Raw genomic sequence first — 27,080 nt, 5'->3', positions numbered from 1 at the left:
CCCAGCAGCTCCTAATTCCTTGGGGACACTAGGAGGGGGAGCCAAGCAATGTGGCCTCCAATCTTTTCCATCCATTTTTCTAAGTGCACTGAGACATGTACAAACATGCACCACCAGTAGAAACACAAAATACCTAGCTGTGGGCGCTCTGCTAAGCAGCTGGGTGGCATTGGAATCTCTCCTGAGCAGCCACACAAGTGCCCAACTTTCAGGGAACACTGGAGCCAATCCAGGACATTCCTGGTTCTGAGGGCTAGTGTGGGCATGCTGGAGACTTGACCATGGCCTAGCTGAGACTCTGATGATCTTAACAGAGGCCAAGGATCCAATGGGCCAGAGACAGTCCGGCTCCCCACGTCCTGCTGCAGCCAAGGGAAAGCTTGTCCTCAAGGCAAGTTCCAGGGACCGCAGGAGTTCCACAGAACTGAAAAGAAGGCCACAGCTTCCCCAGAGACGACTTCCCTACTCAATCCCCATAAAGGCAGGCTCCAGGGCCCTCACACCCATTCTTCACAGTCCTCAGGAGGACTGGCAGTATCAGGGCAATGGCAGCACTGCCAGACATGCCAGTGTTGGAGGGACCAACACTCAGAAATGCCACTTTGGAGTCATGCTGGGAATGGGCAGCCTCAGGCACACAAGTGTATATGGTCTCAAGCAAAACTGTCTCCAAAGCATGTCCCCAGGGGAAGCTTGCCAGCTGCAGCCAAGCACTTCACATCCCAGCTTTCCATGCTCCACCCCAAGATGGAGATGGCTGAGGGAACCTGAGACAAGGCCCAGTTCATGCAGGTTGCACATGGCTTTTGGACTCCAACACTGCAGCCCTGTGAAGGCAGCACTCCCTGACTGACCTTGATGGTCTCATAGGAGCCAGTGATGAGTGCAATGAAGAGGCTGAGAACCATGTAGATGAAGAGGCTGATGAAGGTGTAGAGGTACAGCTGGCTGAAGAGCCACACAAGGTAGCTGTTCTGTTGCATCTCGGCAAAGGTCACAAACATGTCATCCCCATTGATGAGGGAGAAGAGGCACTCGGACACCATGGAGAGGGAGCGGAACTGCACATGGGGCACAGAAAGCCAAACCCCTGAGTACTGGTATGGCCAGGTAGACCTTGGAGCACCACTGGGCTCAATAGCAGCAGAGCTACCACCATGATAGATCTTCCCCTTCACAGTAAAGGGCCCTATTTTCTATGTGGCCATTAGCCCTGCTTCCCCAGGTGGGTGTAGAGAAAGGAAGGGACTGGCAGCAGCAGACCCTTGAGGAATCCCAGTTTCTGCTTGCTTCACTTTCTTCTGCCCCTCACCTCACCTGCCTGACCAGGAGCATAGGCTCTGGCAGACCCAAGCCAGGACAAGCCAAACCACTGGCCAGAAGTTCTGTTGCAGCAGCCTCATCTGTCTCAGGACCTATGTTACACTAAACAGTGCAACAGAGAGGGGGATTCCTCATTGCTGCTACCCACTGCACAAGGAGAGGTTGATTCCAGCTGGGTGTTGGAGGAAGGATTGCTGTGTTCCCTGTAGTTTGTTTCTACTGGAACTTGGAGGGGGTAGCTGCCATATTATCGGGCAGGGAGAGATGCAGGGCTGAGTTACTACCAGCACAGCGGGAGACTCCAAGCCCCCAGCCCTAGCTGCACTCCAAGCCACAGAAATCCCAGAGCTTTGGAATTCCACCCAAGAAAAGGTACATCTCCACAGCCCCAACACACACAGATCTGCCCCCCCACATGGTACAGCTCCCTTCCCAATGTAAGCAGATCTAGACTCCTCCCCGCCATCTCCAAAATATGGAGCAGTCTCCCCATGCCTCTAGCCACACAGATTGATGCCCACCCGCAGAATGGTAGTGTTCTCCCCAACACTCCCCACTGTAGACCTGGTCTCTCCAATCAACCCCAATATAGCATAGTGCCCCGTGGTACCTTGACATGGTATGGCCCCAGAACAATCCATCCACAGAAGCAGTAGCCTAGGTAAATAACAGCCACACAGCAGCAGAAGCGGATCACGTTGGGGAGGGCGACCCTCATGGTCACAATGAGAATCTATGGGAAGACAGATACAATTGTAAAACACTAATAGTACAAGAACTCTCCCCCAGAGTCAGCAGGAGATGCTATGCATAGCTGGGGAGACCCTAGTATATGCAGATACAGGAGCTGCTCCTAGGAATAAGTGGGACATGTCAACCCAGGGAAGGAGGGGTATTAAGGTGGCCAAGGAAGAGAAGCAGGTACAATAGCATAATATAACAGAGCAATGAAACTGAGTATCAGGGCGAGAGATCAGGGGGCAGAATGGTTCTCCAAGGGAGTGTTTGGGGCCCTGTTCTTTTGGAGCATGCGTTGAGTGGACAGATCATTAGCTAGCTTCCACTAGATTCAACTTGTGTGCTGTGAACAGGACTGGCATAGTGGGAGATTGTGGGTCAGCACTGTGGGACATTGGCAAGACTGGGGGAGAGGCAAATCTCATCTGGAATAACCGGAGCATGGCTGCAGGTCAGCATTGCAGCGCAAAGTCTGCGCAGGCCTCTATTTTGAGCTGAGTACAGGAAGGATTGTTTCACTCTCGCTATGTGCTGCATGCAGTATCACTCACATTGTATTTCTGGAAGAAGGTGAGGTAGCGGATAACGCCAACCCAGACCAGGAGCGTGGAGGTGCCCAGGAGGATGCTGCACACATCATAGCTGGCCAAGTTCTACAGACAGAAAGACATGGTAGGCGCTTCACAGCAAACATGGGCCTCCTTCATTAACATAAGCTGCAGTGATTAGTGTACCAGACTACCTGCCACTTACCATCATCCTACCCAGGATTGTGGTGAGTTCTCCATCACTGGAAAGTCTTAATTCAAGACTTTTTCAAAGGGCTCTGCTGGGGAAATTTCTGGCCTGTGTCAGACCAGATGATCACAATGGTCCTTTCTCCATTTGGAATCTGTGAATCCGTTACAGTCATGGGAGCAGAAACCAGGGGGTAGGGAGGTCCAAGGAGCAGCAATACAAGACACTGAGGGCAGCATACAGCCTGTTACATGCGTTTGGAAAATGATGGATTGGAAGAGGGCTCCATCAGCAAATGCCTTGCAGCATCTGGTGCGGAGAGGAGACAGTCCTGCACGGGGCAGCTCAAGCAACAGGACCCAGCCAGAGGGGAAAGAAGGACGCTGAAGATTCCCAAGCCTGGCTCCAGGACAACAGAAGCAACCTGTCAGTCCTAATCAAGGCAGGGGTCTCCTTTGCAGTGGGCCAAGGGCCAGGATGCATTGGGTTTAGGATCAGGACAGGGCTGGCTAGTATATCTGGCGTGGTTTCACAAGGCAAAGGAAAGAGCCATTCAGTCCTTTCAAAACTGAACAAAGACCTGGCACGAGGACCTAGTGTCCATTATGTGAAACAGCAGAACATTTTCCTCCTCTCATCTTCTGCTGTCCCTACTACTCGTTATGCAGCATAGCTGCCCTTCTCCCCAGTCCCCTTTGCTTTTCCTAGTAGCTGTAATGCAGCTGTAGTACAGCAGCCCCTATTCCCCCCCCGCCCCCCACTCCCATTTTAGCCTCTGCAGTCTCTAGTGGCCAGAAAGCAGTATAGCTGCCCCTAGTGTTGGGTCCCCTACACCTGTTGTTATGGTCTTGGGAGAGGAGAGATCATCATGCAGGGTTCAGTACAGATCTATAAAGACCACAGTCATGCTCAGTAGCCCTGATCATTCCCTCACTCCAAAGAATGGGGCGAGTATGGGCCACCCAGTCTCAGAAGGGGTCCTTCCCTGTCCATTTTCCAAGGCAAATGGTGCAAGCTCCATAGCAGGCTATTGAGCCCACAGGATTATTGCACTTCTCTTACAACAGCTCTGATCTAGGAGAGAACATGACCCAAAGGCAGGGTGTTTAGCATTTCCACCTAGGCTTGGAGTTCCATGCCCAGCACTGGATGTTTTTCTAAGGGCTCTGCTCTGGGGAAATTCTCCGGCTTGTGTCAGACCAGATGATCACAATGGTCCCTTCTTTCCTTGGAATCTATGAATTCATTACAGCCTCCCTGGTTTGTGAGATGCTAGGGAGCTGGTTCCTCTACTTTCTCAGTGTAGATCCCCTCAAGCTGCCGCTATTAACAGCTGGGCGGCAGGGGGCGGGGAGGAGGGGTAGAAGAAAATGGTCCATTCCCAGGGAATCAGCAACTCCCTTTCCTCTTCTGGCCAAGGAGGAATCCAAGGGCCACAGCCACAAGAGAACAGCAACCACCTGCTGGGAGCAAAGGTCTGGCCTTGCAGGAACCATGCACACCTCTGCCAGTACTGCTGCCCTGGCATTAATTCCAGGGTGGAAAGAGGAGAGGTTTTGCCAGAGATTCTCTGGGAGGATTCCCCAGCACAGTCCCATGGGGGAAAGGGGACACATGGGAATGAATGCCTAGTCATCCCCTCACCTTTGACTCAATTCCAATTTTCATGATGGTCCCGGACACTGTCAAGACATCACTCACAACCAGCAGGATGTACCAGCCATTCACAAACTCCATGCGGTCTGACAGGCAGACGTCCTGGTTGTAGCGTCTCTGAAAGAAATGGCCCAACTCCTGCAAGCAGAATGGAAAGAGGTAACAGAACTGCCACAAGGACACAGCTGCTGAGGCAGGGGGCTGAGGCAGACTCCCCAAGGATATCTGATTTGGAAAATGGCTGCTAGGCAGAGAAGCCTCTAGTGGGAGCAGCAGGGCCCCATCCCCCAGAAGTCTCACACTTGCAGAGGAAGAAGTAGACAAAGCCAACCTACCAGCTCTGCCCAGTGCTCCAGGAGCATAAGATTTCCACCCAGCTCGAAATAAATTCATATTTGCCTTTCTGACCAGGTCAGATCATCACATTTCTAACTTCACTGATCTGCAGGGCAATTCAGCTGGATGCACCAGTCTCTGACAGCTCCATCTTGGATTGGTGGTACCCTCACAACAGCCACGCCGAGATACCCACATCCCTCAGGCTTATGCAGTAGTTGTGTGCCCCAAGGCATTCCACCCTTCTGCCTGTGAGACCTGCCTTCAATGGGGATTGCTGCAGTAAGCACAGATTTATACTCAAGCAGAGATCCATCCATCTTGAGACTGCAGGGGTGCATGGGGCTGTGCTGTCAGAACCTGATGTTTGCACCCAGTTGAACTCCCAGCGTTAATGCTATCAGCGCAGCATGCCTGGCCAGTTCTCACCTGCTGCAGCATCAGGCCCCGGATGATGGAGCGAGCACACAGGATGAACGACAGCACACAAACAAGGATCACAGCCACATCGAAGAACACACGGAAGGTGTTGTCTCCTGGAAGAGGCAAAGGGTCCCCTCAGCAAGGTAATACTAGGGCAGCCAAATGGAGCCCAGTGCAGTGTGGGAGAGCCCCAGGGGAGGAGACACAGGTAAAGAGACAGGCTCCTCCGCAAGAGCTGAACACTCAAGGGTCAGAGAATGGAGCCAATGATGCCAGGAGCCCACATGCAGCAGCAGCCTAAAGTGCCCTGCAGAGAGCAGCCACCACCAGCAGTCTGCTAGACAGCAGGGTGGAGCCAGTCCTGCTCTGATCACAGAAGTGGCCCATGGTCTTTCAGGGACACCTGTCCTGAGTCACATCACCCAGAGACCACTCCAAAGGTACTAAACAGATCCCCCCACCTGCCCAGATTGTCCCCTGGCAGAAATCTATCTGAAGCCTTCTCACCCAGAGATGAGGTCACATTTACTGTGAAGGGGGGATGTCTAGAAAGGACAGGCCTTCATGGTGCACCGCAGTGCCAGTACAGCTGCACAAATGCTCATTTCAGCAGGGGTGGAAAGGGGCAGAGTGCCCCGTTCTGTCTGCCCTGCCCAACCCCTACCTCGGCCATAGACGCTGGGATCCTTGCACTCTTTAATGTCAGCTTTGTTGTCCAGGCTGATCTTCACCCGGCCACTGTGTGCCTTGTTGTCAAACGTGATCTGATGAGGACAGAGGAAGACTGCTACTTCACAGCACGGAAGGGCTGGGGTTGCCAGGAACCCCTCTGGCTAGATAGTCCTCAACAGCCCCACTTCACCTCTGAGCTCTCCCTCCCCTATTGCACTCCTCCTTTGCAGAGTTGCATGTGCCAGCAGCACTGACCCTGTGGCAGAGAACTCGCTCAGCTAGCCCCTTGGGCTCTTCTGGCTCTCTGGGAAGAGTCCTTGGCTCAGACTCATGAGCCAACTACAGTCCAGCATCTGCACTGGCTCTACAGGGCTACAGGAATGAGCAGCAGCAGACTTTGCATTCTCTAGAATCAGCACATGGCACTGTGGATCAAGACAATTTTCACAATTGTTTTCCTGCTTGATACAACACCCACTGGAACTGCCCCAAGGCCAGAAACCTTGGCCTGCTCCCCAAGACCCTCCTCTTATGTCCTGGCAGTTCACCACCTTAGAGACACAGCCCAAGGAGCTGTGTGGTATTGCAGCCTGATTCATTGCCCTGGAGCACAGAGCTGGGAGGAATTCAGCCCAAGAGCAAGTGCTCCCCCAACAGCAAGAACAAGCAGGCTGTGGAGTGGCCTTCCCAGAAGGCAGTACAGTCTAACGGGGCTTGTCCATCTCTCGTGCTTCCCCCAGGCAGCTGCAGCCATTGTGGAGTGAGTACTGGCTATGTATTTCTCTGGCACAGGCGGGACGTGTGCAGTCCTGGCTGAGAGCTGGGCCAGGGTTACTCACAGTGATGGTGAAGGTGTAGCAATCCGGGATCTCATTATTAATGATCGTTTGGATGTTGATAGCCTTCAGTTTAAACTGGATGGTGACATTAATGAGCCTGTAGAAGACAGCAATCAGACTAATGCTCCAATGGGAGAGCTGTGCATCACAATAAGAAATTCTGCATCATACAGCCCCTTTCAGCCAAAATCTACACCTTAAGAAGCAGGTGTTGGGCCCAGTTTACAGATTGGGAAATGGTGATGCAGTGACTTAGCCGAAATCACTGAATCAGTGGCAGAGCCAGAAGCAGAAGCCAGAATTCTGACTCACTGCTCCATCCAATTAGTAACACTGCCTTGGTTTCTCATCAGGTGATGTCTTCACACTGCAGCAGTATGGCTTAAGCTAGTTAACCTAGTATAGCCCCAGCCAACATCCGAGGAGCAGTTCAAGCAACTAGCTTGAGCCACCACCCAGGCCATGGCAGTCATATAGTTATTTTTAGTGTGTCAGCTTGAGTAGTGTGCATGCACACCTCCCAGTGGCAGTGCAGAGGTACCTTAAAAGCAATGCTATGAATGTAACTGTGAAGTCCCCAGATTTAGCAGCATGTTGAATAAACGCTGGAGAAGTGGAATTTCTTGTAGACAATACAGCAACGACACCACTGAGCTAGTGTAATCCACACACCTAGTGGGTGTGGTTCACTGTTCCATGTAGTGGCACTTAGACCACTTACAGCAAGAGATAAGAATGAGTGAGCTCTACAGCCTAAGGTAAAAAGCAGTTGGCTTTATAGCTCAAACTGTAGAAACTCTGACACTAAGCTCCAAAAGTCCCAGGTTCAAATCCACCTGCAGGCGGTTACACTAGCACAGGCTGGGGCAGGCCCCAGAGCTCACACAAGAAGGGGAAGAGGGACCCATAAAGAACAAAAACAGCTTGTTCAGCATTTCAAAGCCCAGCTAGGCAGCCTGCCCATGTTCAGCAGCTCCTAAGAACTCTTACAAGAGCAGGGTCTTTTCAGGATACTGAGCTGTTTTGTTTAACTAGGGTGTCTGGTCTGTCAGTCAACCTGCCCACCTGTCCCTCTGAACTCAGTCCAGCCAGTCAGCAGGCCAGCACATCTGTCTCCCCACCAGCACCCAGTTCCAACAGCCAGCCCACCCTCCTGTGTTACCTCTGCCTCCAACTCAGCCCAGGCAGCCAGCACCCCTGTGTTCCTCCATGACTTTACCCTGCCACGGAGCCCAGCCACTTTGTCTGTCACTCTCTCATCATTCTCAGAACCAGGTTGCCCCACTGAGAAATGTGAAGATTGTTCTTGCAGTTTCATCCCCGCAGCTGGTGGGGGGAGAGGGGAGGATGAATTGCTGCTTTCACTCAGTGATAATTCAGCTTGGTCTAGCAGATAGAGCACCAGGCTGGGACTCTGCCACTGGCCTGTTTGATGACCATGGCAGTCACTCCCCTTCCACACCTGGTTCCCTTCTGTCTCTCTCTTGTCTACTCAGATTAGGCTTCTGAGGGCAGGGCTGTGGCTCACTTGGCATCTTCACAGCATCTGTTCTGTGATGGCAACTGAGCAACACTGAAGTGGGGGGTGGTGCCAGCTCAGCCGGGCCCACAGGAGCAAGTCAGATGTATATGTACTTGGGGAACTGAGCTGTGTCCTGTGAAGCCCAGGCTGTGACGCTCCCCCTCTGGTTGAGGAAGTTGATTCATCTATCTGGAATGGGGTGCACTAGGCCCTGAGGTCCCTGTGACGGGCCCCTGCCCATGCTTTATGAAATGGACTTATGGACATAAATATACCTAACTCAAAGGTGCTTTAAGCAAATTATTCCATGTAGCCTAACAATCTTTATGTTGCAATCCACTGCTTCTGTTTATCTTATTTTGGTATTATGTATCACTCTTGTGTGTAAAATTAGACATATGGGGTAGGGAATGGAAAGACAGCAAGTGGGCATCAGTGTTTGGGCAATCATATGCAATTAGCCTTTTGTCCTTAAGTCTTAGCAGTGGTTGGTAGGGAACAGACAGGTGACTCCCCATGCAATAAGGGAATTCTTTAAAAAGAATAGGAAGGTAAGAGTCTTTTGTCTTTGGGCTGGCTGGACACACCTGAGGAGGGTGAACCAGAGACCTCAGAAGAAGTGAAATTTCCCTGGTTTTGGAGGTGCAGCTGGAACAGAAGCAGTTTTAAGGTGAGTTTATAAGAAGTTTGTGCTGAGAATTTGTGTGTTAGAATTAGCTAAGCATATTCCGATACTTTTGATTTGTAATCTACTTTGCTCTGCCTGTTCTGACTTATTACCACTTAAATCCTGCTGCTTGTACTTAACAACATTACTTTTACTTACTATCAAGCCCAGTGTAAATGATTGTTACCTGGAGGGCAACCAGTATGTACATTCCCCCTTTCACTGCTAAAGGGGACTTACCCAAATAATTCATTGGGGGATTTCATCCCATTTGGGGAGTGGTATCCCAAGAAGCTGGGCCCAAAACTGCACTCTCCTTGGATCTGAAGAGGTTCGGGGAAGGGGGGGCACTAATCTCAGCATGGGGCCTTGGCTGGGGGAGACCAGCAGAGCTGGCCCAGCAGGGGACTGGGCAGTGAGAAGCCCCAGAGAGCAGGAAGGCAAATTGCAGTGGCTGTGTAAACACACACGGGTGGCACCCCCAAAGGGTCTTCTGTGACCTCACCCCATCACAGTCCCCTGCTGGAAGCCTAGTGGTCCTGCCATACCCCTCCCCAGAAAAGAACAGTAGAGAGGTCATCTACTGAGTTGCCTAAAGTGACTTTGTGAGAAGCAACCGATCATGGGCCAGCAGGTCAGTATAAGAAGAGCTGCAGAGCCAAAGCAAGAGTAATTCCTTGCTAGAGCTGGAATAGAGCAGATGGTGCTCTGGGCTGGCTGATGGGACTCCACCAGAACAAGGCCCTGAGTTAAGGTGAAGAACGTGCTGGAGCCATGGGGAAGTGACCCAGAGAATTATAGCAGCAAGCAGTTAGAGAGGCATCGCAGGCAGCTGCTATCTACAGGATCCCTAGACTGGGACCCAGAGTGAAGGGTGGGGCTGGGTCCCCACCCAATCCTCATTTTCCACTGGAGGAAGAGGCCTGGACTTTAAGACACGCCAGAAGGGGAACTGAATTGTTGCAGCCCAGCTGAAAAGTTATGGCCTTTCTGGCCACAAGAGGGTGAAGAGTCAGAAGACATTGCCTCCAGAAAAGGACCTTTATTGACACAAGACAAACTGCGAGGCCTCCCCCAGGGCTGTTGAGACCTGTTCCCACTGTCACAAACAACCTTGATACAATTGCATTCAAACGCGTCCAGCTCTCTGTCAAAACTTATCAAGTTTTTGCCCCTGCAACTCCTATTGGGAGACTGTTCCAGAACCTCACTCCTCTGGTGGTTCCCTTGGAAAGAGAAGTGACCTCAAGTCACTCAGGCCTCTCTACCCCTCGTGCCTGGAGAGATAAGGCACTTACTTGTGAAACTTGAGTGTGAAGTTCCGGTAGCTGTGGTGGGGCTGCAGGGAGAGCTTCTCCACAGGCTGTGGGGGCCAGGGAATCCTCTCCATGGGGTCCACGCCCAGGCAGTCTGCAGAGGAAGGGGAGGATATTCTTAGAGAGCCAGCCCAGTCAGCCCCCACACACAGGGCCTGCTGTTCCTTCTTCCACCAGCAAGGAAACCCTCCCCCCACCCCACATGTGCATACACACACATACAATGGCACCACTTGCCACAGCAACAACTAGTCCCCCAAGATGGAGCAGAGAAGAAGGACCTAAGCCTGCTTTTCAAGCAAGAGCTAGAAGCTGGTCTAAGCCAAGCAACCCCTCACATGTTAACAGAGCACATTAACATGGCATCTACCCCACTGTGCCATGGGCAATCATCACAGGCTGGGTACAACAGACCATGCCTACTTAAAACATTCCCAGAAATGCCCCCCATCCCTGAGGCCAGGGCACGGCTCCAGGGAGCTCACCTGCCAATGGAGAGCTTCCCACCATCCCCCACCTTGGATTTAGCGTGAGCAAAGTCTTGGGTGCACTCTCCTTGCAAGGCACCAATGGAGCTATAAATCACTGGGGCTCACTCTGTCCCCACTGAGGTGCATGGATCCCTCCACAAGATGTGTAGGACAAGAGCCTAGATAGAGAAAGGGCACAGACAGCAAGACCAAGCTTTGCAAGGCATTGCCATCTTACCAACAAAACCCTCAGCTCTGCCATGTAGCCAATGCCTGCGGCCACCTCTTCAGCTGTCATGCAGCTTGGGCACCACATGACTCATCAAGCCAGGATGAGTGGGCAATAGCCAGCATCAGCTCATGGGACCCACAGAGAGATCCACCTGTGCCCTGCTAATCCACAGATAGCCACTTTAAAGCCACAGGTTATCTGCACCTGCAGATGCGGGTATCCACAGCTCATTTGTGCAGACGCAAATACAAATTTTGTACCTGGAAGGCTGCAAATTTGCAGATATCTGCTTTCTCTCCCTGGGTACCTGCATCCATGGGTGTTAATCCATGGCTCATTTTTGCAGATACAAGAGCCTGATTGTACTACAGGCACACAGAAGCACTGAGCAGCCTGGGGCTTGCTTACCTGTGATGATCTTGGGGTCAATGTTGAAAGTGTCATTGGCAGGGTCAATCTGTCCTTTGCGGTAGTACTGCTGGCACAGCATGAGGGCCGACTGGTTCCCACTACACTCCCCACGCACATAGGCATAGCGTCCAATAGTCTCGTTAGGGATAGCCAAGTACTGGGAAAGAAGGAGACTTTACCACCCTGCCCTAGAGACCCTAGTAATGCTCTGCTATGAGTCACAGAGAGCCCTCTGACCCAGCCCCGCACCACTCTGCTTATCCCAAAGACTCATGCCCTGAAAATCCAGATAGCCACAGATATCTGCATGCCACATTTGCAGGTCATAAGTAAATACAAATTTTGTATTCACACAAGACTCTACCAGCCTGCCTATGGCTCCCACGACCCCAGTGCTTTCCTCTCACCTTATCCACAGCATAGAACATGTGATCATAGAGGTCTCTCTGAGTATAGACAGCATATGTGTCCTCTGACCCATCCACATAGTCCTTCAGAAACAGGTGTTTGAAAGCAATGGTATTCTCCTCCTTGAATGTCACCACCATCTGATTGCTGAGCCCAAAGAGGATGAGCTGAAGAAGGGGAGAGGAGGATGAAACCAGCAGAGAATGCTGCCTCTGGAAATAGCTTATCATTGGAGTGTTTCATTCTGTAGCATCACAAGTGCCATTCACTCACATAGCCCCTGTGAGGCTCCTCTCTCTACAATGATGACTGCATCAGCCTTTCAAATATCACAATCTCCTCTCACTCAACTTAACACAGAAGCTCGTTTCTAGAATCACCACAACTACCTCATTGGCTAGAATATTATAAAATATATGGAGATATACCAATCTCCTAGAACTGGAAGGGATCTTGAGAGGTCATCAAGTCCAGTCCCCTGCCCCCATGGCAGGACCAAGTACCATCCCTGACAAATTTGCCCCAGATCCCTAAATAGCTCCCTCAAGGATTGAACTCACAACCCTGGGTTTAGCAGGCCAAATGCTCAAACCACTGAGCTATCCCTCCCCCATTAAGAGCTGGAGGAAAGAAGCAATGACTGACAATCATATCTGGTAGCAGTGGTGTGTTCTATGAGCTTCTACTGAATGGTACTAACACCATGGTGCATAATTGGCTGGATAACCGTAGTCAGAGAGTTGTTGTTAACGGTTCTAAATCCTGCTGGAAAGGGATAACAAGTGGAGTTCCTCAAGGGTCTGTTTTGGGACCCGTACTGTTCAATATCTTCATCAATGATGTAGATATTGGGATAGAGAGTACGCTTATTAAGTTTGCAGATGATACCAAACTGGGTGGGGTTGCGACTTCTTTGGAGGATAGGGACATAATTCAAAATGACCTTAGCAAGTTAGAGAAATGGTCAGAGGTAAACAGGATGAGCTTTAATAAAGAGAAATGCAAAGTGCTCCACTTAGGAAGGAACAATCAGTTCCATACATACAAGATGGGAAGCGACTGTCTAGGAAGGAGCATGGCGGAAAGGGACCTAGGGGTCATAGTGGACCACAAGTTGAATATGAGTCAACAGTGTGATGCTGTTGCAAAAAAAGCAAATATGATTCTAGGTTGTATCAACTGGTGTGTTGTAAGCAAAACTCGTGAAGTCATTCTGCCGCTCTACTCTGCACTAGTTAGGCCTCAGCTGGAGTACTGTGTCCAGTTCTGGGCGCCACATTTCAAGAAAGATGTGGAGAAATTGGAACGGGTACAGAGAAGAGCGACAAGAATGATTAAAGGTCTAGAGAACATGACCTATGAAGCCAGGCTTCGTGAACTGGGCTTGTTTAGTTTGGAAAAAAGAAGATTAAGGGGGGACATGATAGCGGTTTTCAAATATCTAAAAGGGTGTCACAAGGAAGAAGGAGAAAATTTGTTCCTCTTGGTTTCTGAGGACAGGACAAGGAGTAATGGGCTTAAAGTGCAGCAGGGGAGGTTTAGATTGGACATTAGGAAAAAATTCCTAACTGTCAGGGTGGTCAAATATTGGAATAAATTGCCAAGGGAGGTGGTGGAATCTCCCTCTCTGGAGATATTTAAGAACAGGTTAGATAGACATCTGTCAGGGATGGTGTAGATGGAGCTTGGTCCTGCCTTGAGGGCGGGGGGGCTGGACTCGATGACCTCTTGAGGTCCCTTCCAGTCGTATGATTCTATGATTCTATGGAGGACATGCCATTTGCAATAGTAGTAGTAATGGCATTACATTAGGCTATTGGGGTCTTGGAGCATGGAGATGGCTCCTCTCTCTACAATAAGCTTCCCTGTCATTGATACTTTTAGGAACAAAGTTGGCATCATCTTTGAGGAGAAAGCCACACTCCCTCCACGCTATGCCTTCTGCTTCCACGTAGCTTCCCTCCATCAATATTTGGGAAAGTGGGAAGCATCTGGAGAAAGGAGGACATTTCTCATCATAACCTCTGGTTGAGCAACTTCCTTGTGAAAATCCTCATGTCTGGGAAGGCCTCCCTCTGCAAGTAGCTCCTCTCCTAGATATGAAATGATGGAGTCTAGATCTTTAAGATGTTGGTAAAACTTGTCTCCTTTTGCTTCCAGTCCCCTCACTGGTCCTGTTTGGGTCAAGGTTTTTTCCTTCTCTCCTGCCTAGGTGTCTCCTTGCATTTCTGTTTCCCACCTATGCTCCCTCTCCAGAGCCATCCCTAGGGTATGGTATATTGGGGTAACCAATCCAGACCCACGCTTTGGGGGTGGGCCATCATGGAGTATCTGGCAGAGGGTTGGGGAAGGGAGGGGCTGAGGTGCCACAGGCAGGTTCTTGCCAACAGACTTAGTAGCCTGCCTGCCTGCAGAGCTAAAGGCTTGCAGAGCTTAAAATGTTTCTGCCTGCTCAGCCATGTGCTTGAGTGAGTGAGCGAGCAGGAGGATTGTGCTTTGTGGCTGCCTGTTATTCAAACAGGCAGCTGCCACTGACCAGTGTCTGTCCAGAAACTGGCCAATGGGATTGTGCTGGGAGTGGGAGCAGCATCTGAATCTTCCCCCCTCCTCTCCAGACTCAAAGAGAAAGTGCCCCACAGCTGCGTTTCTGAGCAAGGTGCAGGGCAAGCAGGGGAGCCTGCCTGGGGCTCCCCACTGCCTCTGCAGGCCGGATCCCGTGGCTTGGTGAGCCGTATTTTGCCCAGACCTGATTTATACCCAAGACTAAGCAGTACCCTAGGCTCCTCTCTACTAGGGATGTTAATAGTTAACCAGTAAACCTCACCTTAACAGGGAGGCTTTCCAATATGATTAATCAGTAGGCTAGAGCAACCCTCCACAGGCAGGGGGCTGCTTCAGCCCCACAGGGCCTGCCAAAGGCAGGAGGCTGCTACAGCCCAGCCAGAGCAACCTCCATTCACAATTTGGAGAGGGGGGAGGGGAAGACACTCCAGCCCAGCCAGGCAGGAGCACTCCTCCACCAGCTCCCCCATTATAATCGGTTAACTTATTAAAATTAACATATAACTGGTTAAACAATTAAACTGGATTTTACATCCCTCCTCACTACATAACAGGAGATAGAAGTTACAATGATGGAACCAGAATAAAATGGGCCGCAGGTGGCCACAGCTGAGAGTACAGTGCTTTTCTGGGCACGCCCTCATCTCCGTGCCCCCAGCCAGGCCCCACACACCTGGATGGTAACAATGATGATCTTGATGATTTGCAGCACCAGCTTGAAGGGTTTGCGGCCCTTGGCACGGAACTTGTCACACGGGCTCATGAAGAAGTACTTGAGGCGCCTGCGTAAGTCTTCCTCCTCAGGAAGGAGGGAGGCAGAGTCCACACGAGGCCTGGCCCCCACATCCTGAGATCCATAGGTATTCACAGGAGTCAGCAGCCTCTGTCTCTCTGGAGGATGGGAAGGGGAGAGAATAGTGAGAGGTGGAAGACAGAAATATAAATATAAGTCACCATGGCCTCAACTCACTGATACACTCCCTGCTCCAAACACTAGGAGAGATTTCAGATCCTGGCCAGGTTTAGTAAGCTTGCTCTCTTAGCCTGCTTCCTCCCGCTCTCACGCTCCAGCAAAGTGGTAGTGGTAGTGTCAGCCTAACTTACATAAGAATAACCATACTGGGTCAGACCAAAGGTCCATCTAACCCTGTATCCTGTCTTCCAAAAGTGGCCAATGCCAGATGTCCTAGAGGGAGTGAACAGAACAGGGAATCATCACATGATCCCTCTCCTATCATTCAACTTAATTCCAGTTTCTAAATAAAGATCTAAAACTGAGCAGAGAGTGGTTGGAGGGGGAGGGCAAGAAACACACCCTTCCATGGTCTCCGAGATGGGGGTGCAGCCTAAACCCCCAGTCTCAATAATTCTTATAACTGAACACTTCACCATCTATACATCCAAGAAAAATCCCTTCTTCTCTGTGACCTATCTGACAGGAGCATCATGGATCCAGCCATGTTGGCTCCTCAAATAAGTCAGACAAGACTGGCCCCGAGGATTTCTTACCAGGAAGGTGGTTTATTTACTCGCTGGTGGTAGCCTCAGCAATGACTTAGATACCAATTCTCCATGGATTGGCCAGATTATTTCATCTCTTCACAGGGTTTGGAAGAAGCAACACAAGATTATCATTTAAATGCCACCCAGAAAGTTGTCAGGTGCCCTTCAGAACCAGAAACAACTCAGGACCCTGCCCTAAGAAGCCTATACCCTAGCCTTAGACATGAGTGCAACAAACAAGGAGGGGACAGATAAGCATTACAGCAGCATGCTTAAGCAAGGTAACATCATCAACTTTAATAGGGCAACATTTGTGGGTGAATAGTGTGGAAATAATGTTTATAGTAGGGGGTTCTGAAAGCCACTGAACCAAACTGTAAACACTGTATATAATGGAAAAGACTTCAAATCAGGAAGTGCAGGAGCACCTCCAGCACCCCTAGTTCCAGCACCCCTAGTTCCAGCACCTATGCGTAGGTGACAGGAGAAACAGGGCCTGGATAAAGTATACGGGAGCTCTGGATGAGGAGGGGGCTGAACACATTAAAAGGGTTACAATGGAATTTCCAGTTCCTTCATTCAGCAGGAAGAGATGATGCAATTCTGCTCATCACAAAGATTTAGACTTAGCTTGGGAGCAGACAGAACAGCACAGACAGACAGGGCTGCGCATACAGAATGTGAGCAATGATACACCCTCAACTGGTTAACATTTGGTCACCCAAGGACCTGGCCACACAAGCTCTGGAGAAACATGGAAGTTATGGGAGTCTGTGTGTCCTTTTATGGGGTTCAGGGTCACATGATACACTCTGATCCCAAAAAGCATGTCAGGCCTTTGGCCTCACAGAAGCTTTAGGGGCCTCCTTCAACTCTCCTGTTGTGGCCATAGCAAAGTAACCAGCCAACAGAGCTAGACACACTAACTGAACATTTCACTGCTGCCTTATGTATGGAAGATGCATCTCTGCAAGGTAACTCTGTTAGCATGGGCTAGACCCTAGGGATCTGCAGATACTACTTACAATTCATTTACGAACACAGATGAACTTTGAACTCCATGGTATGCAAGACACTAAGGCACTAACCCACATGTGCCAGCTCCTGCAGAGGTGCCTGCTCCACATAAGAACGACCATACTGCGCCAAACTAAAAGTCCATCTAGCCCAGCATCCTGTATTCCGACAGTGGCCAATGCTAGGTGCCTCCAGAGAACAGAACAGGGAATCATCACGTGATCCCACCGATTGTCCATTTCCAGCTTCTGACAACCAGAAGCTAGGGACACCCTTCCTACTCATCGTGGCTAATAGCCATTGATGGATCTGTCCTCCATGAATTAATCTCTCTCTTTTTTTAACCCTGTTAAAGTCCTGGCCTTCACAACATCCTCTGGCAAGGAGTTCCACAGTTTCAATGTGTTATATGAAGTAATACTTCCTTTTCCTGTTACTTTTTAACTTCATTTGGAAACCCCTAGTTCTTATATGATGGGAACAATTACTTTTCTGTGTTCATTTTCTCCACACCAGTCATAAATTTATAGATCTCTATCATACCCTCCTTAGTCTTTTCTGAGCTGAAAGTCCCAGTTTTTTAGTCTACAGAGGCAGAAGCACAGGGAGGAGGAGGAGGGCAGATGGAAGCTGGTACACACATGGAGCTAGCTTTCAAGCCCACTCCCCATCCATACCAGCTCCCAACAAGCTGACTGCCCCCACCCCCATGCTGCTGTTTGTGTTTCAGATACAGCAGCACAAAATTGGGGGGGGAGGGGAAGGCAGGCACTGGTATGCATGGAGAGCCAGCTTTTAAGCTGGCTCCCCATGCGTACCTACTCTTGTGGAGCCACCTGCCCTCTCCGCCCCCGCCCCCCACATACACACTGTTGCCTCTGATACAGAAGCAGCAGCAGGGGACAGAGGGGGGAGAAGGAGAGGTGGTACCATTCTTCCCACAAGCACCTAATGTGTATCCACTGAAAAATTCAGTGGTTACACGTTTACACAAATACACGTTTTATCATCCCAGTGAATTCTGCAGAAAGAGAATTCACTGACTTTTGGCACAGTCTCTCGGTCAGATTGCTAGGCCACACAGCATTTCAAGAGACACCAAGAGGAGTTTCCTCAATTCATTTCTCTCTGGGAAATCAATACAGTTGTGGAACCAAGGCATAAGAGATCCTGTGGGATCAGGCCACTGTTACCCCAAAGGTCAGTATGTGTTTTGTTCTGTGACATGATGCCTTTATCAGTGGAGCTTTCTGTATCAGCCCTGGCAGGGGAAACAGGTATACCTGCATAGTCACTCCAGGATGTACGCACGCGTTTCTTAAACTTCTTAAAACCGAGGAACACCAAACAATTTTTTTTTAATGGGGAACACCAAGGATTTTTTGTTGAGCCCCCCTCTCTCCCCCCGAAAAAGGTCACCTGCCCCTTTAAGGGTGACCATTCTGTGTGCCATGGAACACAGTTTAAGAAACCCTGAGCACACTGTGAGGGGATAAGAACTCCTGGGCTACGTCTACACTGGCATGATTTTCCGAAAATGGTTTTAACGGAAAAGTTTTCCATTAAAAGCATTTTCGGAAAAGCACATCTAGATTTGCAGGATGCTTTTCCGCAAAAGATGCTTTTCCGCAAAAGACGCGGTTTTCCGCAAAAAAGCCCCGACCGCCGTTTTCGCGATCGGCGCTTTTTTGCGGAAAACACTACTGTGCTGTCTACACTGGCCCTTTTGTGCAAAAGTCCTTCAGAAGAAGACTTTTGCCCGAACGGGAGCACTATAGTATTTCCGGAAAAGCACTGACGATCTTACATAAGATTGTCAGTGCTTTTCCGGAAATTCAAGCGGCCAATGTAGACAGCTAACAAGTTTTTCCGCAAAAGCAGATGATTTTGCGGAAAAACTTTCCAGTCTAGACACAGCCCTGCTGTGCAGACAGATTCCTGATTTTAGGGTATGTCTAGACTACAGGGTTTTGTCGACAAAAGTAGCCTTTTGTCGACAAAACTATACCTGCATCTACACTACCGCCGAGTTCTGTCGACGTAACATCAACAGAACTCAGCAGTTTTGTCAACGGCGATAAACCTCATTCTACGAGGAATAATGCCTTTTGTCGACAGAATTCTGTCAACAGAAAGCATTATTGCATGTACACTGTCCTTTGCGTCTACACTCTCATGTTGACAAAGTGGCTTGCTTTGTCAACAGAACTGGATGTACTCTAGATGCTCTTTGTTGACAGAAGCATTGTCAACAGTATCTGTCAACAAAGCCTCTGTCAACAAAAGCCTATAGTCTAGACATACCCTTAGTGTCCAGTTAAATTCTCCTGCCAGGCTTTGCCCTTTTCCAGGGGTGAGCAGGAAGCACTCTCAAGAGACATGGAGTGGAGGAATGGAGACATGGAGTACAGGAATGGAGATAGACTCAGGACATTAGTTTGAGAAGCCTTTCACCCTTGTGTTAAAAAGAAGTCCAATCCTTCAGCTTCTGAAGAAGGTTTTCCGGTGTCCAGTGAAATCACAGCAAGATTAACAAGATGTAGAAGGGCAGCTCTACTATTCAAAACTGTGGGGCAGCAGAGGAATTTATGAGAATTATGTTATTTTAGGCTACTATTGCTTAGCTGCAGCTTGAGGAAAAGTTCTGGTACCACAAGCTTTGGAGCAAATACAATTCAAAGTGCCTTCCACCAACAGAAATACAAAAGGCAAAAGCTTTGAGATTGAGGAAAGGTTAGAATCATCTCCTACCCAACAATCAGGAGAACAAGGAGCAGCTCCCTGGCCAAGAGGAATCAGAGGGCTGAGGAAGAGAGGGAGCAAGGCTTCTCAAACTTCATTGCATTGTGACCCCCTTCTGACAACAATTATTAAATTATCCCAGAAAGGGGGGGGAAGAGAAGCCTGAGACAGCCAACCCCGACCACCCTGGGGGGTGAGGGCCAAAGCCAAGGGGCTTCAGCCCCAGGCAGGTGGCCTGTAACTTGAGCCCACTACCCAGCTTTTAGAAACAAGGCTGTGTTTATGCAGTGCTAGCCCTAAAAATCAGCATATGAGAATATACACAAAATAATTTTGCACCTAGAGCCCTCCTACTGACAAAGCACCATTAAAGCTGCACCAACCTTTTGTTTGTGGGGATGGGCCTGAAAGGGGGGGGGTGGCACTTGTGAACAACAAAAGTTTTGGCAATCCATTGCAAATGTGGCAACCCCATTAAAACAGGATTACAAACCTTCTTGGGGTCTTGATCCACAGCTTGAGAACCCCGATGTTAGAACCATGCTAAAAGTCACTGGGAAGGTGAAATTATCCCATTCCAATCCCTTGGTAAAACCACCACCCCTGAAACACTCCACCACAGGGAAAGGTGCAGAACTAAGGCGGACGTTTACCACGCAGAGCACCCCGCAAGCGCAGAGAGGGGCACCCCTGCAGCACGAGAGCAGGGCGGGGGCACAGATCTTCCCTCCCCGTTTGGACAGTGGAGTAGGAGAGGCTCCTGCCAGGGGGCAGAGGGGGGCCGAGCCCCACTGCGCCCGGGGAAGGAGCCCAGCCTGGCAGTGCTCGCTGCGTAATCCCGGAAAGAGCTGGGACCGTAGGGAGACGGCCGGCAGCACGCGGAGAGATCGGGCCCACAAGCCCCGGAGCGGCCTCACCTGCGGGCGCGGCCATGGTGGGAGCAGCGCGAGCCCGGCACCGCGCTCTGCTGAGCCCGTGTCCGACCAGGAGACGCGGCGCCTCAGCCCGCACCCGTCACGTGACCCTTCCTGCCGCGCGCGGCGACGGCGACAGCTCCCGCTCCCACATTGCACCGCGCGGGGCGGCTTCGGCCTCTGACCCCGGCCCTGCAGATGTGGTGGGCCCGGCGGGGGGAGGAGAATAACGGACGTTTGTAAGTGGCGCCGCCGGGGCCTCGGGGCAGGCGAGTGGGCCTGTGTGGGGGCGGGGCAGGCGAGTGGGTCTGTGGGGGGGGTGGGTGGGTCTGTGTGGGCCTATTTGAAATCATGGGATGGTGGGTAGGCGGAGCCCGCCCACCTTCTAAAAGCCCCTCCCCAGCCTTATGGGAGGGACACTGGACCCATGTCCAACTGATTGCTTGGGACAAATAATGACAAAAGGATCAAGGAGTGCGGGTTAGAGGTTCAAAATAAGGGAGCCGGATGGGGACACCGAGCAGAGAACCCCGGACAGCGCCCACCGCTCCTCAAAGGTCTGTGTGGGGGCGGGGCAGGCGGATGGGCCTGTGTGGGAGTGGTAGGGATATTAGGAATCAAATAATTATCTAATTGTGAGGTCAATAAGGAAGGAAATCTCAGTTCCAGCTCGCAACAGGTCCAGGAGCTCTCCCCCACCCGCTGTGGCATGCGGAGCAGGCTCTACCCATGGTGAGCCTGAGCAGCAGCCTGGATGAGGGGAGGCAGGTGGCACCACTGAGACAGTGCAGGGGGGAACTGGCTTAGCACGGGCTCTTGTTCCCTGTCCCCTTGCTGACTCTGCTATAGAGGCAGAAGGGAGGGGAAGAGAAATGTGAGTAGTCTACTTGATTACTTGCTTACATCTTTAGTGTGTGGTAGGGATGGCAGTGTGTAGATGACTACATGATTAACCTGGGTTTATTGGTTAATCCTGTGGACTTTATGTATCCCTCCCCCGCAAAGGCAGGGGAGGCAGGAATTGGTGCCCGTGGGGAGCTGATGGTAAGCCTGTTCCCCAGGATCCACCTCCCCATCCCTGTGCTGCTACCTCTGATAGAGAGGCAGTAGCATGGGGGGGGGGGGGGGGTAGGTGGAAGCCAACACACTCAGGGAGCTGGCTTTTAAGCCTGCTCTCTGCGCATGTGGCTCCATGGTGCCACACCTCTCCACCCCCATCTTGCACTGCTGCCTCTATCAGGGGATGGGAGTCAGGAAAGGCTGCTGCGAAGCAGCCTCTGTCCACAACAGGCCCAAGCTCGCCACAGACAGAGACTGCTCCGCAATAGCAGCCCTTGTCCACAGGAGTTTGAGCTCCCCACAGACAGGGGTTACTGCCACCCTGCATTGCTGCCTCTGTATGGTTTTTAAACCTTTGTGGACCAGCCCTTGCCTGCTACCCTGTGCTGTTGCCTCTGTATCAGAGGCAAGGGGCTCCTTGGGAGTGGGGCTGGGAGTGCACTGGCTGCTGGCCCCACCTCCAGGGATTATCAAATAGTTATGTAACAGCAAAAAAATTGGTGCACTTACACAACCATTCAATTACACGGTAACATCCCTAATGTGGGGGAGCTCAGGGAAGGATGGTGTGGGACTCAGGGCAGGGGGTTAGGGTGGATCTGGGGCAGTTTTCCCAATAATTTGTTCCATCCATGGGCAGATGGAAACAGAAATGGAAGAAGAATATTAAATCAAGGCATTATCAAGAAGGTGCACTACTTAAGATATTTAATATGAAATCAAATAAAAATGAAATTAACACTGAATGTATTTTATCATCCTTTTTGGCTAGGGATGTGAACAAGGAGCAGCCTCGTGATGGAGGGCTGCTGGCTCTGAGCCTGCAAGGGAACCCACCCACGTTTAATCATTAAACCGGTTAAACTTAATTCAAAACTTAAACACTAGGGCTGTGTCTAGACTGGCAAGTTTTTCCGCAAAATCATCTGCTTTTGTGGAAAAACTTGCCAGTTGTCTACACTGTCCGCTTGAATTTCCGCAAAAGCACTGACAATCTCATGTAAGATTGTCAGTGCTTTTGCGGAAATACTATGCTGCTCCCGTTCGGGCAAAAGTCTTTTTCCGAAAAACTTTTGCGCTAAAGGGCCAATGTAGACAGCAGAGATTTGTTTTCCGCAAAAAAGCCCCGATGGCGAAAATGGCGAGCGGGGCTTTTTTGCGGAAAAGCGCATCAAGATTGGCCACGGACGCTTTTCCGCAAAAAGTGCTTTTGCGGAAAAGCATCCTGCAAATCTAGATGTGCTTTTCCGAAAATGCTTTTAACAGAAAACTTTTCCGTTGAAAGCATTTTCAGAAAATCATGCCAGTGTAGACGTAGCCTAGGGCTATGTCTTCACTCGCAGCTTCTTGCGTCAGAAGTATGCAAATAAGGCTAAGCGTGGAATATCGCCAAGCCTCATTTGCATACCTAATGAGCCACCATTTTTGCAGAAGAGGTTCTTGTGCCAGAAGGAGCTGTCTACACTGCCCCTTGCGCAAGAAAACCCCTCTTGCGCAATGCCATTATTACTGAAAATAATTGGCGTAACAGCATTGCGCAAGAGGGTTTTTTTGTGCAAGAAGGGGCAGTGTAGACAGCTCCCCCTGGCACAAGAACCTCTTCTGCAAAAATGGAGGTTCATTAGGTATGCAAATGACGCTCGGCAATATTTCAATCTTAGCCTCATTTGCATACTTCTGATGCAAGAAGCCACGAGTGTAGACATAGCTTAGGTTTATTAATAAATGAAAATGATTTTATTAAGTATAAGAAGTAGGACTAAGTGGTCCTCAGAGATAACACAGAACAAAGTAGGTTACTGAGCAAAACAGAAGATGCAAGCTAAACTTAATACACTACAGCAGGAGTGGGAAAGGTTTTTTTGGGTAGGGGCCTCTGACCCCTAGAAAAATGAGTTTGGGAGCAACACACAAGTCAGAAGCAAAAACAAACACACACCCACTGGCCTGACCCCAAGTGATGAGAAAAAAAGTTCCTCATTGATGTGGCTCCCAACTGAGAATGAGACACCTTACTCTCACAACTAAGGGCACCAGGTTTCCCCTCATACACTTGGGCTACGTCTACACTGGCATGATTTTCCGGAAATGCTTAAAACGGAACAGTTTTCCATTATAAGTATTTCCGGAAAAAGCACGTCTACATTGGCAGGATGCTTTTCCGGAAAAGCACTTTTTCCGGAAAAGCATCTGTACCAATGTAGACGTGCTTTTCTGCAAAAAAGCCCCGATCGTCATTTTCGCGATCGGGGCTTTTTTGAGGAAAAGAAATCTGTGCTGTCTACACTGGCCCTTTTCCGGAACAGTTTTCTGGAAAAGGACTTTTGCCCGAACAGAAGCAGCATAGTTTTTCCGGAAAAGCACTGATGATTTTACAATAGATCGTCAGTGCTTTTCCGGAAATTCAAGGGGCCAGTGTAGACAGCTGGCAAGTTATTCCGGAAAAGCGGCCGATTTTCCAGAATAAGTGGCCAGAGTAGACACAGCCCTGCTGTGCAGAGAGGTGCATAGAGGCTTAGGGCTTCTCCACAGATCTGGGATTAATTCTTCTGGGACCTGTGGCTAGCAGATTTTGTAGCCTCTAGGCTAGCCCCTTTCTTGTGCAGGAGGAGGCTGCTGGAGATCGGGCTGCAGATGAGGTGAAGGGTCTGGGTGGGAGGTAGGGTGCAGGAGTGGGTTGAGGGTGGAGTGCAGGAACAGGGTGGGGATGTGGGAGGGGGTAAAGGATTAAAGGCACTTTGGGTGGCTCTGTGCCCCTGCTACTCCCATTGGCCACAATTCCCAGCCAGTAGGAGCAGAGCTTAGAGGTGAATGCAGAACTTCCCTGCACAGCTGTTCTCCCAGAAAAGGGAGAAGGGGGAACAGCAGCGTGCGGAGCCACTTCCTTCTCCCCTGCTAGGCAGAGCCAGCCACATAGGAGCACCAATGCTCAGAAACTCACAATGGAGCTGGTGCACCAGTGCCAGCTTGCCCTGATGCAGAGAGGAATCCCCAAGCCTTACTGTGGGCTGGATCAAGGCAAGCCAGGGGCTGGAACTGACTTGCAGATTGTAGGTTCCCCATCCCAGCACTAGAGAAATTAGTTGCATGTAATATCTCACCCTAAAAATAATTCTTCACAAACTAAATTTCTGGCCTAGGTCCAGTTCCTTTCCCCAGTTCAGTCTTGCTTGTTTCCAGCAGTTATTTTGGGTGGTGTAGCCAGAGAACTGATGACCTGGATACAGAAGTGACACTGCCCCCTTACCATTTGCATATCTTGAGCTAAAGCCAACCACCAAAACTAACTTCTGGACACCTGTTCTATTTTTTCAACTCCTTTAGTACCTCTCATGTAATTCCATTAGCAGCCTCTTCCTCTTCTCAGAGGGGAAGCCATGTTAGTCTGTATTCGCAAAAACTAGGAGGCCTGTGGTATCTTAGGGTATGTTTAGACTACATTGGCCCCTTTTCCGGAAGGGGCATGGTAATTTTTGAAATCGCAATAGGGAAATGCGCGGGGGGATTATTCCTTATTCAAAGTAGGAATAAGATCCTCCGGAAAAGGGCGCTTTTTCCGGAGGATCGGGGCCATTGTAGACGCTCTTTTCCGGCTTTTCTAAAAGCTGGAAAAAAGCGGCGGACATTTTTATTTAAATGCCGCGGGGGATATTTAAATCCCCCGCGCATTTCCCTATTGCGATTTCAAAAATTACCATGCCCCTTCCGGAAAAGGGGCCAATGTAGACGTAGCCTAGACTTCTGTTGACAGAGGCTTTGTCGACAGTTACTGTCAACAGAGGCTTTGTCAAAAAAGAGCGTCTAGAATACAGCCAGTTCTGTTGACAAAGCAAGCCGCTTTTTCAACAGAGGTAGGCACTCTCTTTTAAAGGGGCCAATGTAGTCTAAACATACCCTAAGATACCACAGGCCTCCTAGTGAATAATCTGATTTAATTTAATTTTATTTAATTTTATGTTTTTGGCCCTGCAGCCTCGAAGTGGGAAGGCTCAGTCTCAGGAACCCTCTATAGCTTCCTTGGCAGCCAGGTCTTTCCTGCTCCACAATTCTGTCTCTTTAACTTGGTCTTAAATATCTCCAATGATGGAGATTCCCATTCTCTCTTTTAGTTCCAGTTTCTTTGTATCAGGAGAGGACCACAACTGTCCGCATTCTCCCTCACATGTAGCAAGTCATGGCTCACCACCATGATGCCTCCTGATGGTATCCTTGGGAATCAGCTCTTCAGCCTCAGAGTGCCTTCCATTATCTGTCCCTGAGTTACTGCAGGCCCACATCCCTCCTGGCCCTGTCTCAGGGGCAAGCTGCAGTCTGAAATGGCCACTCATTGGCAAGGGGTGTGGATCTGCTGCTGTGTTCCATCCTGGTTGTTTCCCTGCAGCCCTAGTACTCTTAGGCCTTGAGGCCAAGGCATCAGCTTGGGATTTTGTTGGGTCAGAGCTTCCCTAGCCTGCTCTGTCTCAGGAGGCCTCTGTATCATCCATGGCAGTTAGGTCCCTCCTGCTTCACAGCTGGCACAAGAGTGTGCTTTCTGCCTCGCCAGGAGCCCTTTATACTACCCCAGTTGCAGAGGCGTAGCAAAGGGAGGGCAATTGCCCCCGGGCGTCACGCTAGGTGTCACTGGGCCAGGGTGGGAGCGAGCACACGCTGCACAGGCTCACTTACTGCTAGATCAGTGAGCTGGCAGCTGGACCACGTGCTGCCGCCCAGAACGCACTCTCGGCAGGAGCAGCCTCTTTTAAAAGTAAGATTAACTTGCCTGACCGGTTCCTCCCTCTGTGGGAGGGGGCAACCTCATCCCAAATGTGGGACCCTGGGGGCAGGGCAGGCAGAGCCCTCATTGCCAACCACATTCCAGCTGTGGGACCCAGCCCCCTGGAGTCAGTGTGGGCAGAGGCCTTAGAGCCAGCCCTATCCCAGGTGTGGGGCCCAGTATCCTGGGGCCAAAGCACACAGAGCCCTTAGTACTAGCCCCATTCCTGATGTGGGGCCCAGAACCCCAAGGTCAGTGCAGGCAAAGTTCTTAATGCCAGCCCCCATTCCACCTGTGGCAAGGGACAGCACGTGTTAAAGACCTGGAGTAAAGTGATGTCTTGGCTGGTGGGGAAAAGAGCTTTGTCATATATGAACTTCACCCGCAAGTGCTGGGAGCGGAGGCGTGGGGAGCCCCCTTCCCCGTATGCTGAATTTGCCAGTGACCTGCTGCCTGGCACCCGGTTCCCTACCCACTGACTTTCAGCCACTCACCCGTCTGTCACTGGCCTGCCTCACTTGATTTCATCCGGACACAAAGTGCTATCAAGCAACTGATGGCACCATCCACCCACTGGAATGGTACCAGCCCCGCATGACCAAGGCAAGACTTGTCCTTGCCAGCCCTTACTCTGCCCATTGGTAACACTCAGAGGGCTTTCCCAAGGAGGCCAACATTGTTCCCATTTTACAGCTGGGGAAACTGAGGCACAGTGGGGGCTGTGACATGCCTGAGGTCACACACCAGGCTGGACTAGAAGCTCAGGTTCCAGTGGTTCA

General features: G+C 50.5%; 1 protein-coding gene across 4 annotated transcripts in view; it reads right to left on the bottom strand.

The window, feature by feature from the left end:
• The window catches only part of MCOLN1 (mucolipin TRP cation channel 1), a 93,906-nt gene that overhangs the window by 4,611 nt on the left and 62,215 nt on the right, over window positions 1-27,080 (bottom strand). Inside the window, exons 1-12 of one of the 4 annotated variants that reach the window (XM_075902114.1) lie at window positions 20,493-20,717; window positions 14,987-15,204; window positions 11,751-11,918; window positions 11,341-11,500; window positions 10,213-10,324; window positions 6,726-6,822; window positions 5,879-5,978; window positions 5,221-5,327; window positions 4,444-4,593; window positions 2,613-2,714; window positions 1,934-2,056; window positions 855-1,061 (exon numbers count right to left, since the gene is read on the bottom strand). In XM_075902114.1, the coding sequence (XP_075758229.1) occupies window positions 855-1,061; window positions 1,934-2,056; window positions 2,613-2,714; window positions 4,444-4,593; window positions 5,221-5,327; window positions 5,879-5,978; window positions 6,726-6,822; window positions 10,213-10,324; window positions 11,341-11,500; window positions 11,751-11,918; window positions 14,987-15,204; window positions 20,493-20,508 (1,560 nt within the window). In that variant the 5' untranslated portion in view covers window positions 20,509-20,717. Of the gene's footprint in view, window positions 1-854; window positions 1,062-1,933; window positions 2,057-2,612; window positions 2,715-4,443; window positions 4,594-5,220; window positions 5,328-5,878; window positions 5,979-6,725; window positions 6,823-10,212; window positions 10,325-11,340; window positions 11,501-11,750; window positions 11,919-14,986; window positions 15,205-20,492; window positions 20,721-27,080 lie in introns of those variants that run through there. The other 3 variants (XM_075902115.1, XM_075902118.1, XM_075902117.1) reach the window with 3 other exon arrangements.

This window comes from Pelodiscus sinensis, chromosome 19 (assembly GCF_049634645.1).
Source record: "Pelodiscus sinensis isolate JC-2024 chromosome 19, ASM4963464v1, whole genome shotgun sequence".
Taxonomy (NCBI): Eukaryota; Metazoa; Chordata; order Testudines; family Trionychidae; genus Pelodiscus; species Pelodiscus sinensis.
Note: the sequence above shows the minus strand (reverse complement) of the source record. Positions and strands in the feature narration are given on the sequence as shown.